At 47.5% G+C, this 16,673-nt stretch overlaps 1 protein-coding gene across 1 annotated transcript in view; it reads left to right on the top strand.

The window, feature by feature from the left end:
• Positions 1 to 1,416: 1,416 nt before the first annotated feature.
• OS9 (OS9 endoplasmic reticulum lectin) overlaps positions 1,417 to 16,673 on the top strand; it is a 39,914-nt gene continuing 24,657 nt past the window's right edge. Inside the window, exons 1-2 of the mRNA XM_056867233.1 lie at positions 1,417 to 1,569; positions 14,242 to 14,418. Of these exons, the coding sequence (XP_056723211.1) occupies positions 1,417 to 1,569; positions 14,242 to 14,418 (330 nt within the window). The remainder of the gene's footprint in view (positions 1,570 to 14,241; positions 14,419 to 16,673) is intronic.

Here is a 16,673-nt window from a genome sequence, read left to right as displayed (position 1 = left end):
GTTGCACAGTGCACAGTGTATGCACTGAAAGCCATTACCTTTATTTACATATTTTAGAAGCACATCCAGAAATACATATACATATAAAGAGACTTTTATATGTATATCTTTATATGTATTTCTGGATGTGTTTCTAAAATATGTAAATATATATGTGACCACTGAAGAAGGCCACATGGGCCGAAACACGTTTGGGTTATTTATTGGTTATTGACATTGATTATGTTTATCATCAACTATGTTGGAAAATTAGCAACTATTTTTATATATTCTTTTAATAGATCAGCCTATATATTTAAGGCCCAGTGTTTTTCATTTAGGGTGAAAACACATAGTTGCTTTAGCCTTCTTTATTCCCTGTTTCAGCCAGGATTCAGCCAGGATCGAACACACGTTCGGCGAAACGCATGCTTTTGATCCTGGCTGAATCCTGGCTGAAACAGGGAATAAAGGAGGCTTAAGCAACCATGCGTTTTCGCCCTTAGTGTACACCGCATAATAAATAATATCAGCGTTTTGTTATAATGTTCAGCTTGACTTTTAGGTTCTTCGTTAAGGTTGAGTTTTTTCTTTTCCTTCTTTTCCATCCCTTTTCAGTAGTTTCATCCTCACAACAACCCTGAGAGGTAGGCTAGTTTGCGAAACAATCAGCTAGCCTATGTTTGCCACTGAGCTACGATGGCAAAGGCGAAGGGAGATTTAATTTTTTGTATCATCAACTGTTGGAAAATTAGCAATTATTTTTATATCTTCTTTTAATTGATCAGCCTGTATATTTAAGGCCCAGTGTTTTTAATTTAGAGAACACTGCATAACAAACAATATCAGTATTTTATTATAATATTCAACTCAGTTTTTAGGTTCTTTCTGTAGTTAAGGTTGAGTTTTTTCTTTTCTCTTTTTCTTCCCTTTTCGGTAGTTTCATCCTCACAACAACCCTGAGAGGTAGGCTAGTTTGCGAAACAGTCCGCTAGCCTATGTTCGCCACTGAGCTACTACGGCAAGGGGGGAATTTGGGCTATTAAAATGTAGCCTTGAGGCTATTCGGGCATGCCCCTGAAAGCGCGCTTAGCACCCATCCTCTGTTGTGCTATAGGCGCTCGCTCTCCTGATTGGCTGCTGTACCGTCCGACTGCGGGCCAATCGCTTTTTATCACATCTCCCCCATTGCCGTCTCCGCCGAGCGCGCGCCCTCCCGATTGGCTGACGGAAACGGCCCAATCCCTTTTCACCAGGGTGTTTCCCCCCCAACGCAGCCTCACGCCTTATGTCAGACGCTTCCTCCGTATCGTCCAATGGGAGGAGGCGTCGCTGCATGATTGACGTGGCAGGCGGGCCCTCGGAGACGCCGGAGCGCGAAGGAAGGGCGGAAGTAGGCGCGAAGGAAGGGCAAAAGCCGACTCGGGGGGAAGCACAATGGCGGCGTCCTGCGGCCCTCGGGTGCTCTTGGTGGCGCTGGCGGCGGCGGCGCTGGCCCCGGCTGAGGCTCTGGGGACGCTGAACCTGCACGAGCTCAGCGAGCTGAAATATGGGATCGAGATCGGGGCGGAGCCCGTCATGGCTGGGCAGGTACGGTCGGGGCCGAGGGAAGTTGGTGGGGGGGGGGCGGATTCCCCGGGGGAGAGCCTGTTGCAGCAGAAACAGCGAAAGGCGGCTTCGCTCCTTGGCTATTCTTAGGCCACAGGCTGTAAACGTTCTGGGGAGGGGCCGTGGCTCAGTGTGTAGAGCGTCTGCTTGGCACGCAGAAGGGCCCAGGTTCAATCCCCGGCGTGTCTCCAGTTAAAGGGATTACTAGTAGTTGATGTTGAACCTCAGCCTGAGATCCTGGAGAGCCTTGCAGAGGCTCAGTGGTAGAGCATCTGCTTGGGATGCAGAAGGGCCCAGCAGAAGGTCCCAGGTTCAATCCCCGGCATCTCCAGTTATAAGAGACTACTAGTAGGTGATGTGAAAGACACCTCAGCCTGAGATCCTGGTAGAGCCTTGCAGAGGCTCAGTGGTAGAGCATCTGCTTGGCATGCAGAAGGTCCCAGGTTCAATCCCCGGCATATCCAGTTAAAGAGACTACTAGTAGGTGATGTGAAAGACGCCTGAGATCCTGGTAGAGCCTTGCAGAGGCTCAGTGGTAGAGCATCTGCTTGGCATGCAGAAGGGCCCAGGTTCAATCCCCGGCGTCTCCAGTTAAAGGGACTGGGCAAGTAGGTGATGTGAACCTCAGCCTGAGATCCTGGAGAGCCTTGCAGAGGCTCAGTGGTAGAGCATCTGCTTGGCATGCAGAAGGTCCCAGGTTCAATCCCCAGCATGTCTCCAGTGATGTGAAAGACACCTCAGCCTGAGATCCTGGTAGAGCCTTGCTGAGGCTCAGTGGTAGAGCATCTGCTTGGCATGCAGGAGGTCCCAGGTTCAATCCCCAGCGTGTCTCCAGTTAAAGGGGCTAGGCAAGTAGGTGATGTGAAAAACCTCTGCCTGAGAGTCCAAGGCTTGGAACTTGGGTTTTCTTGGCTTATAAATTCACTGTTCTAAGGGGTAAGGAACACCCCTTAGAGGTTTTTATATCAGAGCTGGAAGGTAACACCAGGAGTCATCTAGACCAGGCCCCTTCACAATGTAGGAAATTCACTACTACCTTCCCCCCCCCGACACACACCCTCTGGGCTTGATGAGTCTTCCATCACATCCTGGATGCATGCACCTGGTAGACAGCGTACCTCTCAAGATGACAAGTCTGGTCAGCACACTTTAGCCTCTACCCCTCTCAGTAGGGAATATTACCAGCACACACCTCCTCCTTTATTGGGAAGCTTGAGTCCTCTTGTCCACAGGGGCCTGAGAAATTTCCTTCAAGCTTCAGGGAGGCTGGGGAAGTAGCCTTGTTTCAGTGGTCCAGAATCAATATCTATGGGGAGATTCTGGGACCGATCGCTCAGCTCAGAATGTCTCCTGATTTTCCTTCTCCTGTGGGTTACAATCTTCCGTGTGCCTGTGTTGAGTGCTCCTCCATGTGCTGAGATATCTTTTCCTCCTCCTCCTGTTGCCCTCTCAAGAGAGTTTCATGCGTTCTGTCCATGAACTCTTCAGCTTCCCTTATAAAATGGAGTGTGGGCAAGCGTGCCTTGAGCCCCTGTATCTTCTCCAGTAGGGCTACCAACTTACACTTGCTGCATATGTAATTGCTATTACCCTCAGGTAAGAATACAAACATGCCACAGACTTTGCATGTTGCTGCCTCAGCTCCCTCACTAGCCATGCTTCATCAATCCATTGCAGAAGTGGTTAGGTTTTTGTTGTACTTCTCTAAAATCTCCCCTGCCAAACTGTTTGGCCAGCATGGTGTAATGGTTAAGAGCGGTGGACTCTGATCTGGAGAACTGGGTTTGATTCCCCACTCCTCCACAGGAGTGGCGGAGGCTAATCTGGTGAACCGGATTGGTTTCCCCCCTCCTACCCATGAAGCCAGCTGGGTCACACTCTCTCAGCCCCACCTACCTCACAGGGTGTCTGTTGTGGGGAGGGGAAAGTGATTGTAAGCTGGTTTGATTCTTCCTTAAGTAGTGGAAAAACTTGGCATATAAAAACCAACTCCTCTTCTTTTGCTGCTTCACAAGACTCCCAGCTTGCAGAAGCAAAAAGCTTAACACGTATATAAGAACAAAATCAGGCCAATAGGCAATAAAGGGATTCTACTGATATTTCTATCAGAAAAATCAGTGTTTGATATTATCCAACACTGATTGCTAGACATCGAATTGCAAGAACTCAACAGCAAAGTCAGGAATGGGGTTTGTGTGTGTGTGTGTGTGTTTTTTATAAATTTTTATTGGTTTTTTAAAACTATAAATTCTTCATAATTTTAACAACAATGTAAAAATAATATCACAATCACAATTACATTAATTGTTGTCTTGATTACCATTAAACATAAAAAATAAATCGACTTCCCCGTCACCTCCATCTACCTCTTAATGAAGTGTTATTATCCTTCGTTAACATATTCTGATCCTAGTATTAATCTCATTCTAAAGTTTCATGTTATATAAAATTTTACATTCTGGATCAGAGTAAAAAGTAACCTTCCATTTTTCCCAGATCTTATACATTATCACAATGATTCCTTCAATTCTCCCCTTTTCCCTAGTTTCTCCAACTCCACCAGTTCTAACATTTAAATGATTTAATCCCTTTATTCTGAAACCTTTGTCCCTTTCCATTTGGCTGCATAAGATTGCAGCCAGTATAACATAAATTTAATCATATTAAACAACATCCTCTCCAATATTTTAGGGATATTTCCTGTTTAATCGATCTTATTTCAGTGTAAATCATATCCCAAATCCATATCACAAGTCCACCCCTTATTAAAAAAAAGGAGAAAAAACCAATATCCTTAGTACATTCCAACATTTTCCTTAAAGTAATAATCACATATTCCAGTATATTTTTATATCAATTGATAGTCTATATAAGGACTTGTTTACATAATCCCAAAATGATGTCTAAATCTTAATTCCACTACATCATTAATAGCCATGCCACCCTTCCACACTGTCAAAGCCTTCCAATCCAGCAATCATATTTAAATCAGTCCTTTAACCATGGTCTAATACTTCCTTCTGCAACTGAAATAAGTCAGTCAGGTATGGAAACAGGATTTCTTTATGCTCTCTCATTTCCTCTGACAGGGTGCGTGTCCAAAAATAATTCTTTCTGGGCTTCATTTCCATCATGGCTTCAATCTGTGTTCCTTGACCTGCTCTCTTCTTCCTTATATCCACACGTCCTTCCATGACTTTTTTAGATGAAAAGTCCATTTCTTGTATGTCTGATCTCTTTGTCACCAGCTGGTTACCTTCTTGGACTTGTGTCCTTCTTTGTGTGTGTGTGTGTTAAGTGCCGTCAAGTCGCTTCCGACTCATGGCGACCCTATGAATGAAAGTCCCCCAAAATGTCCTATCTTTGACAGCCTTGCTCAGATCTTGCAAATTGAAGGCTGTGGCTTCCTTTATTGAGTCAATCCATCTCTTGTTGGGTCTTCCTCTTTTCCTGCTGCCCTCAACGTTTCCTAGCATGACTGTCTTTTCCAGTGACTCTTGTCATCTCATGACGTGACCAAAATACAGTAGCCTCAGTTTAGTCATTTTAGCTTCTAGGGTCAGTTCAGGCTTGATTTGATCTACCGTATATACTCGGGTATAAGCCGACCCGAGTATAAGCCGACCCCCCAAATTTGAGGCCAGAAAAGGGAATTTCTTATTGACCCGCGTATAAGCAGAGGGTCAATAAGAAATTCCCTTTACCGGCAATGCTGCGCTCTAAAATGGCGGCCGCCATTTTAGAGCGCAGGGCCCCTGCCCCAGGTCGCCCTCCCACCGGCCTCCCAGGCCCTCCCGCCCCACCCCACCCCAACCCCAGTGCCATCCAAGGGGGAGAGGGGGAAGAGCCCCTGAACCCCCTACTTACCGGGAGACGCGGCGAATCGGCGGCGTGGCCTTCCTGGGCCGGCAGGAGGCCTTTCCAGGTCCCTGCCGGCCGGAGGAAGGCACTTGGGCGCGTGGGTGGCGGCGGCGCAGCCGGCAGGGGCCTCCTGCCGGCCCAGGAAGGTCCCTGCCGGCAGAAGAAAGGCGCCCAGGCGCCTGGGCGGCGGCGGAGCAGCCGGCAGAGACCTCCTGCCGGCCCCTCCAGGACCCTGCCAGCAGGAGAAAGGCTCCCTGCCGCCTAGGCGGCGGCAGAGCGGCCGGCAGGGGCCTCCTGCCGGCCCCTCCAGGCCCCTGCTGGCAGGAGAAAGGCTCTCGGGCGAGGCTGCGAGCGGTAAGTTCCTCCCTTCCTCCTCCCCCCTCCCCCCTCCTACCGTATTGACCCGTGTATAAGCCGAGTTCGGCTTTTTCAGCCCTTTTTTTGGGCTGAAAAACTCGGCTTATACATGAGTATATACGGTATAACTCACTGATTGAGTTTGGGGATGGCAAAATGTGAACATTCAGTGGCAACCTCATTTAACAGACCCGAAACAAAGGAGGGCATATAGGCTAGCAAGATTCAATGTGCTACCCTCATCAATATTACAGGGGAGATTTCAATCAGTACCACTCACTGCAAGGTTATGCTCCTGTGGAATGAATCACATAGAATCAGTTGCACTGGTTCTTTTGCCCGCCCCCCTTTATCAGAGAATCCACCTTAAGTTTACCAACCCATTGTTTGCTAGTAGGGAATGGGCACCCAGTTGAGTGTAAGGTAGCCTTTCTCACGTCTACTCAGGATGTGGCCACAATTGACCATGTAGCCAAGTTTTTGCAATGTGGAGCCGCGAAAGATACTGTAAATGGGAACAGGCGAGCTCTGTTGAGTAAAATTGTATAGTTATATCCTCTGTAGGCATTGTGTATGCCAATAAAGATTTTGATTGATTGAACTTGGCCATCTTTTTGGCATGGAGTAGAGGTCACTGGGTGTGTGGGGGGGAGGTAGTTGTGAAATTCCTGCATTGGGCAGGGGGTTGGACTAGATGACTCTGGTGGTCCCTTCCAACTCTATGATTCTATGATTGATTGAACACGTATATAATGTAAGAACTTCTCAGCTTCTTACAGGGCCTCAGCCCTGAACCCTCGCCCTTTGGCTTGCACCGAAGGCTCACACCTCTGGTGAGGAGTAGCCTTACACAGTTCAAGGTGCACCCAGCAGAGGGTGTGCCCAGCAGACAGACCCCCCCTTCCAATCAGCTACAACCCAGGCAAAAGAAACACCACTCTCCAGCAGGCTGTACACACCTGCAAACGCTGTCCTCCCACATAGTAACCTCAGCTAATTCTCCCCAGCAGTTGAGGAAAGCCCCTCCTCCCAAAAAAACCCTCACCACTCCAGCAGCTCTCTTTCCTGCTCCTTCACCGAGCCCAGCTGTCTGCCTCTGGCGAGGAAGAGCCTTTACTCAGTCCAAGGCTCACCCAGCAGGAAATTCACAACTACCTTCCCCACCACTCCCTTAGTGACCTCTGCTCTATGCCCAGAGGAATCAAAAAACCTCCAGGATCCCTGGCCAATGTTGCCTGGAGGAAAATTCCTTCCTGACCCCAAAGTGGTGATCGGCACTACCCTGGGCATGCAAGAAAGGGCCACGAGAGTCAATCACTGACACGACCCTTCCTACCCTCCCTCTCATGAGCTGCCTAAGTTCACAAAATCAGCATTGCTGTCAGATGGCCATCTAGCCTTAGCTTCAAAACTTCCAAAGAAGATGAGGGGGAAATCCCTTAAGGTTCCCAGGCCAATCTGACCTGGAGGAAAATTCCTTCTTGACCCCAGAGTGTCAATCGGCACTACCCTGGGCATGCAAGAAAGGGCCACGAGAGTCAGTCACTGACTCAACCTTCCTGCCCTCCCTCTCATGATCTGCCTAAGTTCACAGAATCAGCATCTAGCCTTTGGTTAAAAAATCTCCAAAGAAGGCAAGCCCACCACCTCCCGAGGAAGCCCGTTCCACCGAGGAACCGCTCTAACTGTCAGGAAGTCTTTCCTCATGTTTAGCCAGAAACTCTTGATTTTCTTTCAACCCATTGGTTCTGGCCCGACCTTCTGGGCCAACAGAAAACAACTTTGCACCATCCTCTCTGCAAAAACTGGGTTGGGAGGAAGCCCTGCTTTGGCCGAAGGAGTCTTCGTGGCTTCATGACCGCGTAGACTAGTGATGGAGTTCCCAGGCCTGATACCTGTTTTCAGGCCCCTCTCAAGGCTCGCCTTTCCACAGCTGAATCCCAAGGGCGGGTGGGAACAGGGACACCTTTGACTGCTTGGCAGGTGACCTCGGTGTGCGTTTGCAAGCGTGGCGCAGGTTGCGTCATCCTGCCTATGGCTTGCAGCATCTGTGCTGCGCTTGACCCCGCGGGAAACCCGATTCTTTAGAGGCTGCTGGAAGGGTATTGCCTTCGGCCTCCTTTGCCGTTTGCAAAGAGCCGGCTTAAGCAGAGGAAAGCCAAACGGCTCCTTCTCGGCTTGTTTTGGCCTCGGCTTCCGGCCTTGATCTGGCACCGGGGAGGAAGGGAGGCGAAGCTTTTGCCTCGATGACGGGGCACTTTCTGTTCCTATTGATTCACAGCTGTGTCCTGCGAGAGACTCCAGGTGGCAGGAAGAAGGGGGTGGGGGGGTCTGGAGACCAAGTCCTATGACGAACGGTTGAAGGAGCTGGGTATGTTTAGCCTGCAGAGGAGAAGCCTGAGAGCTGATATGATAACCATCTTCAGGTACTTGAAGGGCTGTCATAGAGAGGAGGGTGCCGAGTTGCTTTCTTCTTCTTTTTTTTGAAATTTTTTATTGGTTTTTATAATATAAATTTTCCATGTTGACAAACAACAATAAAAGTAATATAAAAAACTAAATCATAAGTAATGTTGTTATAACTATTTAAGTACTTAACAAATTTTCCTTTATTTTTTATTTTATTGACTTCCCCATCACCTCCGTCCGCCTCTTAATAAAGTATTCTATCCCATCGTGATATGATCTGATCTTAATTATTCTTATATCTCAGTTAAATTTCAATCACAATATTCTATTAATATAATTAATTACACTTCTTTATGTTAGCAATATCATCTACGGTAGATCAGATTAAAAGGTACTCTTCCATTTTCCCCAGTCCTAGTTCATATTCACAATATTTCATCCAAGCCTCCCATTCCCCCATAAATTGAACATTGTCCTTTTGGTTTAAAGTAGCTGTAAGTTTTGCCATTTCCACCAGTTCAAACCCGAGTTGCTTTCTGTTGCCCCAGAAGGTCGGATCAGAACCAACAAATTGAAATTAAATCAGAAGAGTTTCCGTCTAGACCAGGGATGTCTAACTCTTTTGTTACGAGGGCCGGATATGATATAAATCACATTTGGTCGGGCCAGGCCGTTAAGGTCGCCAACCTCCAGATACTAGCTGGAGATCTCCTGCTATTACAACTGACCTCCAGCCGATAGAGATCAGTTCCCCTGGAGGAAATGGCCGCTTTGGCAATTGGACTCTATGGCATTGAAGTCCCTCCCCAAACCCCACTTTCCTCAGGCTCCGCCCACAAAACCTCCCGCCGGTGGCGAAGAGGGACCTGCCAAACCTTCCGGCCCTGTATACCATAAAATTTAATGCCAGGTACCGGAGATACAAACTTTATAGAAGACACAGGCAAAGCCAATTAATGATATTATTTTTTACGTTATTTTTTACTTAAAATACAAACATGCTTAACACAATAACACTGTTACAGAATTTTCTTTTATTTAACAGTCATTGACACCTTAAAACTGGGGGGTTGGCTAGCTCGCAGGCCGAATAAGAGCTCTCAAGGGGCTGGATCCGGCCCCCGGGCCTTATGTTTGACACCCCTGGTCTAGGAAGAATTTTCTAACAGTTAGAGCAGTTCCTAACTGGAACAGGCTTCCTCGGGAGGTGGTAAGCGCTCCTTCCCTGGGGGGTTTTAAGCAGAGGCTAGATGGCCATCTGTCAGCAGTGCTGATTCTATGTCCTTAGGCAGATCATGAGAGGGAGGGCACCTTGGCCATCTTCTGGGCATGGAGTAGGGGGTCACTGGGTGTGTGTGGGGGGATGTAGTTGTGAATTTTCTGCATTGTGCAGGGGGTTGGACTAGATGACCCTGGTGGTCCCTTCCAACCCTGTGATTCTAGGAACAGCAGTGTATTTGTTTTAAATTGCAATTGAGGCTTTCAAAAGGAGGCTGCCTTAAGAGCAGGAAGGAGACCAGTAGGGTGACTTCCAGATTGGGATACGGTCTGTGCTGTTCCCTAGGCGTTGTGGCATCTGGAAGTGGCATCTGGCTCGGCCAGTGTGGTATAGTGGTTAGAATCTCTGGATTAATATCTGAAAGGGCGAGGTGTTCCAGATGACTCGGGTCAGGCCAGATTCAGATATGGAAGCACTTAACGCCCTAGTCATCTAGTTAGCATTTCCATTTCAGATCACTTAATTCCTAGCCAGAAGTACGTGGCAGTAACACTTCAGATGCATTTCCGGATATAGTGTGTTTGTGAAAAGGGCCGTCAAGTCGCTGCCCAGTAGGTTTTTCAAGTCAAGGGGCTGTCAGAGGTGGTTTGCCATTGCCTTCCTCTGCGTAGTGACCCTGGTATTCACATGGACACATGAAGCTGCCTTCTACTGAATCAGACCCTTGGCCCATCAAAGTCAGTTTTGTCTACTCAGATCGGCAGCAGCTCTCCAGGGTCTCAGGCAAAGGTCTTTCACATCACCTACTTGCCTAGTCCCTTTAACTGAGATGCCAGGGGTTGAACCTGGGACCGTCTGCATGCCAAGCAGATGCTCTACCACTGAGCTATGGCCCTTCATGGTCTCCCATCTAAGTACTAGCCAGGACCAACTCTGCTTAGCTTCTGAGATCTGACAAGATCAGGCTGGGCCGGGTCATCTAGGCCAGGGTTTCTGGATGTAGTACTCAAGTAATATTATTAGAGAAACTCTGCTTCCATTTTAAGCTTTTCATTAAAGCATGGCTGTTGCATTCTTACCACTGACTAAGGGGGTTACCGCACTTTGTGTTCCCAGCGATGTATTCCGAGTTTGTAAATGTTATTAAAAAAACATCACTTTAAAAGGGTTTTTGGATACTACGGCTTATAAATGGTTGGAAAACGTCTTCACAGCTAAAGGGGCCAAACAAAGTGCGAACAGTATTTTTTAAAACGTTTTCAAACTCTTAATACATCGCTGGGAATACAAGTGCGGTAACCCCCTAAGAGAGCCAGTGTGGTGTAGGGGTTACAAGCGTTGGACTAGTATCTGGAAGACCCAGGTTCAAATTTCTACTCATGCCATGAAAGCTCGCGGGGTGACCTTGGGCCAGTCACAAACACTCAGCCTAACCAACCTCACGGAGTTGCTGTGAGGATAAAATGTAGGGGGAAAGAATGACGTAAGCTGCTTTGACTCCTCTTTGGGGAGGGAGGTGAGGTACAAGTGAATAAAGTGAAAAATAAAATAAATAAATCAACAAACTGTTCATAGAATCATAGAGTTGGAAGAGACCCCCAGGGTCATCTAGTCCAACCCCCTGCACAATGCAGGCAATTCACAACTACTTCCCCACACACACACACACACCCAGTGGCCCCTACTGCATGCCCAGAAGATGGCCAAGGTGCCCTCCCTCTCATCATCTGCCTAAGGTCATAGAATCAGCATTGCTGACAGATGGCCATCTAGCCTCTGCTTAAAAACCTCCAGGGAAGGAGAGCTTACCACCTCCCGAGGAAGCCTGTTCCACTGAGGAACCGCTCTAACTGTTAGAAAATTCTTCCTAATGGTATGTTGTACCATCCATAATTAAAGGAGAGCAATTACACAAGTCCATAAAAGTTTCTAACCCCAAGGATAGGCAGGTCACAATCAAGGAGCCCCCTCTGAGAAGAAGCTCTCGATCAATTGAACTTCTCCTATTTTATAGGATTTTAACATCATCTCCCAACAATAGCCAACTTTCCCACTTGATGAGTTAGCCAAGAATGTGCACCCTTATCTTATAACTTCAAACACTGTACAAAGTTATCTATAGTTGAAGTATCTTCTTAAAATATATAAAAATGTTAGTTCGTTTTTGCTACTTTCTATCTTAACAAAAGTTTATTTGTGATTAGCAATTACAGGTTTCTCTTATATACGAATATCTTTTGGCCCTCAGTCAACACACCCATGTTTGAATGATACCTCCACTTCTTGCCATACAGACACTCCCAAACCTGGACTTCAAAGCATCTGATATTGATTGATATGCGTTAGGAGGCTTCTAATCTACACAAGGCCATCTAATAATGTTACTACTTTCTTGTTCCTCTCAAAGGGTATTCTGTTCTGGGTCTCTGAACTCTCTTTTAGCATGCTTCATTTAGAATCGTAGAGTTGGAAGGGGCCATACAGGCCATCTAGTCCAACCCCCTACTTAATGCAGGATCAGCCTAGAGCATCCCTGACAAGTGTTTGTCCAGCCTCTGCTTAAAGACTGCCAGTGAGGGGGAGCTCACCACCTCCCTAGGTAGCCGATTCCACTGTCGAACAACTCTTACAGTAAAAATTTTTCCCTAATATCCAGCCGGTACCTCTCCGCCCTCAATTTAAACCCATTATTGCGAGTCCTATCCTCTGCTGCCAACAGGAACATCTCCCTGCCCTCCTCTAAATGACAGCTCTTCAAACACTTAAAGCAACCACGTTCCTCCTCAATCTCCTCTTCTCCAGACTGAACATTCCCAACTCCCTCAGCCTTTCCTTGTAGGGCTTGGTCTCCAGGGCCCTGATCATTAGAGGCCAGGCCGGCTCCGTTTCCGTGCCCGGATACATTTTCGGCCATCTTTTTGGTCAAGTCCAGCAACTATTCCCCTATGTTTCTGTCTGTCTCCGTGGCGCAGGTTCAGGCCCCCCCACTCTGCCTCGGAGTTTGCTTGGTGATTTTTCTGCCGGGCACCTGCAGCCTGGCCTACCTTGTGGGGGTTGTTTTAAGGGTAAATCACAGGAGGGGAGAATGGTGCGCACTGCCCTGAGCTCCTTGGAGGAAGGGTGGGATAAAATATCCTAATGCGTGATGTGGTGGTTAAGAGCGATGGTTTGGAGCGGTGGACTCTGATCTGGAGAACCAGTTTTGATTCCTTACTCCTCCACATGAGTGGCAGAGGCTAATCTGGTGAACCGGATTGGTTTCCCCACTCCTACACACGAAGCCAGCTGGGTGTTCCTGGGCAAGTCACAGCTCTGTTAGAGCTCTCTCAGCCTCACCTACCTCACAGGGTGTCTGTTGTGGGGAGGGGAAGGGAAGGTGATTGTAAGCCCTTTTGAATCTCCCTTAAGTGGTAGAGAAAGTCGGCATATAAAAACCAATTCTTCTAAATTCAGGCTTGCAATTAGCCACTTGTCCGGTTGCCTCTGGGACTAGGAATCCTTTGTGGGTGATCAGGGAACTCTTATGAAGTTGGCTCTATTTATTTTTTTTAAAGGCCTGAGGCTGCTGCGTGTGGGTGACAAGGGAGGAAAACCTTGTCCCTTATTTGCAAGGCAAATGGAATGCATGGCGTTGTGAGCCCGAAGCGGTTTCTGCAAGCATTTCTCACTCTTCGTCTGCATGCAAATTTGCCCAGAGCAGGTGCCCGCCTGTTGCAGATCTGCCAGCTGGCATGGCGGTGCTCCAGAGCAGAAGGAACCGACATGTATTACAGCAGCATCCTTGAGACACATGAGCCTTCAGAAAGGGAGCTGTCGCTTCACTGCTCAGCTGGGGGGAATCTTGGTCACAGTGGGGTTTCCCATGTCAAGGAAGTAACTGTCCAGACTTCCACAGAAAGGGGGACAAATAGGGTTTTTAAGCTTGCAGTCATTTCTGTACAGTGCTGAGAGTTGGCGAGAGCAGGATCATACAGTGGATCCCCAAACGCCTTCTGCTTTCCTTCAAAATCCAAAAAGCCAAGAACACAGTCCACGTAATACCTTTATGAGGACTGACACATTGAGACACAACGGTGTGAATGCTTTTGATTTCACCAGAACTCTTCCAGGCCAGATGTTACAGAATCTAAAAGAGAGAGGAAAGAAACAGATGTTAAGTTGTCCACAAACCCACCAGATGCTGGAATGAGAAGGTCTTATTAAGAAGAAGAAGAGTTTTCTCCAGGTGAACTGATTTCTATCGGCTGGAGATACATTTTAATAGCAGGAGATCTCCAGCTAGTACCTTGCAGGTGGCAACCCTACCTCCCCACAACAGACACCCTGTGAGGTAGGTGGGGCTGAGAGAGCTCTAGGAGAGCTGTGACTAGCCCAAGGTCACCCAGCTAGCTTCATGTGTAGAAGTGGGGAAACTAATCCAGTTCACCAGATTAGCCTCCGCCGCTCGGGAATCAAACCCGGTTCTCCAGATCAGAGTCTATTCCAAACCACCGCTCTTAACCACTACACCAGGCTGGCTCTCTTAAAACTGTGACCTGGAAAAAAATCCATTTTTTGCCCTAATAGCTGGCCTGATGAAGAGTTCTGGGGAACTCAAAAGTTTGCATATTGCCATGTCTCATTGTGTTGGTCCTCATAAGGGTATTCCATGGATTGTGTTTTTGTCTTTTAGTTATGGACCAACGTGGCTGCAAACAGCTTTCCTGCAAAACCCTGCCTCCCCATCCCAGGCGTCTCACTGTTTATCTCCCAAAATCCTGCCGCCTCTTTTTCTCACCTTCCCACTCCCGTTCTTGTGCCCTTTCCAGAGTAAGGCTTCTGATGTGGTGACCATCTCCTCCAAATACAAGCAGAAATATGAATGCCGGCTACCAGCCGCCGCTGTGAAGATCCATCAGGAGAAAGACGAGGATCCGCAGAGCTACACCGGACTGGGGGTCTCAGAACTGCTGAAACCCATGGAAGCAGCTCCTTGCCTTATCAAGGTGACTTAGGGGCAGGGGTTGGGAGGCCCTGGGGACAGTCAAGTGAAGTAGGTGGCACCCTGGGGGTCTGTCTTAATAGTCCTGCTTAGCCCTCCCTTGGGGTGGGGTTTTCCTTCCATGCTGTCAGCATAGCAAGCGCAGCATATTACTGGGTCTTTATTTAGTGCTTAGACCAGGCAAAATGTTCTTATGGTATTAAAGCGCAATCCTAAGAGCGGGGGTGGTTAAGAAGCACCCAGGGATGGTGGAGCCACGCTGCCTCCTGAGCGGCTTCCAGGCCTGAAAAAGGAAGGCAAAAAGGGGATTTTAACACAACCCTGTGAAACTTCTCCATAGGGTTTCACAGGGCTACACCTGCCTTTTTACAGATGCAATTCAGTGCCATAAGCTCCGTGGCGCAGAGTGGAAAGCTGCAGTACTGCAGTCAAAAGCTCTGCTCGCGACCTGAGTTCGATCCCAGCGGAAGTCGGTTTCAGGTAGCTGGCTCAAGGTCGACTCAGCCTCCCGTCCTTCCGAGGTCGGTAAAATGAGTCCCCAGCTTCCTGGGGGTAAAGGGAAGATGACCGGGTAAGGCACTGGCAAACCACCCCGAAAACAAAGTCTGCCTTGGAAACGTCGGGATGTGACGTCACCCCATGAGTCAGGAATGACCCGGTGCTTGCACAGGGGACCTTTATCTTTAACTCAGTGCCAGCTAAAAGGGGCGTTGCTGGGCCAAAAGGGCTTTGGGAGCTGACTAAGGACAGCTCCGCCCCTGGGAAACGCCCCCTTCTGCGCCAGCATAAATGGCTGCCATGCTGCTCCCCGGAACTAGTATAAGTGGCCCCGCACCGGTGTTAGTGCCAGTTTAGCTGGCGCAAGTGGCACTGACGCCAGCACTGGGGTCGCGCCGGCTCCTAAGCCGGTTCAGCCCCCTCCGTTAGGATTGGAAAACTCAGTCTTTGGAAAACTCCTTGGAGGAAGTTTCACAGGGTCGCTGTGTTAGTCTGTAGTGGAACAGCTAGATTTAAGTCAGCAGAACCTTGGAGACCTACAAGATTTGCAGGGTATGAGCTTCCGAAAGTCAAAAGCTTAATCTGATGAAGGGAAGAAGTGTTAAATGTTCTTGTTTTTTTAGTATGTAGAGAGGCAGTACGCTAAACTAGAACTTCGCATTTGAAGTCTGCAGTTTTAGTTCAGTTGATATAGAAATGTCTATGTGTGCAGTCTATCATAAAAGCTGTTTTCTTATCATTAATTACTAAAGAAGTGCTTCTAATTTTTTCCTTCTTTGCTTTTTATTGTCTGATATAGAAGAATGATAAATTAATAACTTGCATTCAAAACCAATTTAAGTTTAAAGCTGATGAAGGGCGTATGCATGTATTATCACATTGAAACTTGGGCACAGACATATTTCTTTGCCCGACTTTTCCCCATTCTTTTTCCCCTCGTTTTCTTTTTTCTGTACCCTTATATATAAAAATTATATTAAAAAAAAAAGTTCAGACCCCAAAAATCTTGTTGGTCTCTCAGGTGCTGCTGGGACTCTGATTTAGCTGTCCTTGGAGGTAGCTCGCTAGCAATTTCATTTTATAGGCAGGGGACCTGAAGGTAAGAATGTATCTTGCCTGGGACCACTCAGTGAATGTGTGGCTGGGATCTGAAATAGGATTTCCCACCTCCAAACCCACTACCTTCGGTTCCTGTGCTTCCCTTCCCTTTTAAAGTAGGGCAATCTGTCTTTTAAAGGATTTTCTTCAGGTGATCAATCATTTGCCTCTTAACTAATTAAATTACATGTTAATAAACCTTGCTTCAGTTCCCCTTGTGAGACTATCAAAGGAAATGTGGGGTATTGTCGAAGGCTTTCACGGTCAGAGTTCATTGGTTCTTGTAGGTTATCCGGGCTGTGTAACCGTGGTCTTGGAATTTTCTTTCCTGACGTTTCGCCAGCATACAGATTAGCTTTGGATTACACACATTAACAGATCACTTCAGGATACAATGGTTCCATATTAACATACCATACCCTCATTAGCACATTATCTTGATACTTACAGGACAATACTTTTGCAGGACAATACTCAGCTCAAACCCAACCCCTTTCTGACTATATATTACTCTTCCTACACCCTTGACACTGAGAGACACTGTCCTTCAGTGTTACTACTCTGAAGATGCCTGCCACAGTTGCTGGCGAAACGTCAGGAAAGAAAATTCCAAGACCACAGTTACACAGCCCGGATAACCTACAAGAACCAATGAAATGTGGG

The sequence above is a fragment of the Euleptes europaea genome, chromosome 1 (assembly GCF_029931775.1).
Source record: "Euleptes europaea isolate rEulEur1 chromosome 1, rEulEur1.hap1, whole genome shotgun sequence".
Lineage (NCBI taxonomy): Eukaryota > Metazoa > Chordata > Lepidosauria > Squamata > Sphaerodactylidae > Euleptes > Euleptes europaea.
This window is presented reverse-complemented; position numbering and strand designations above follow the sequence as displayed.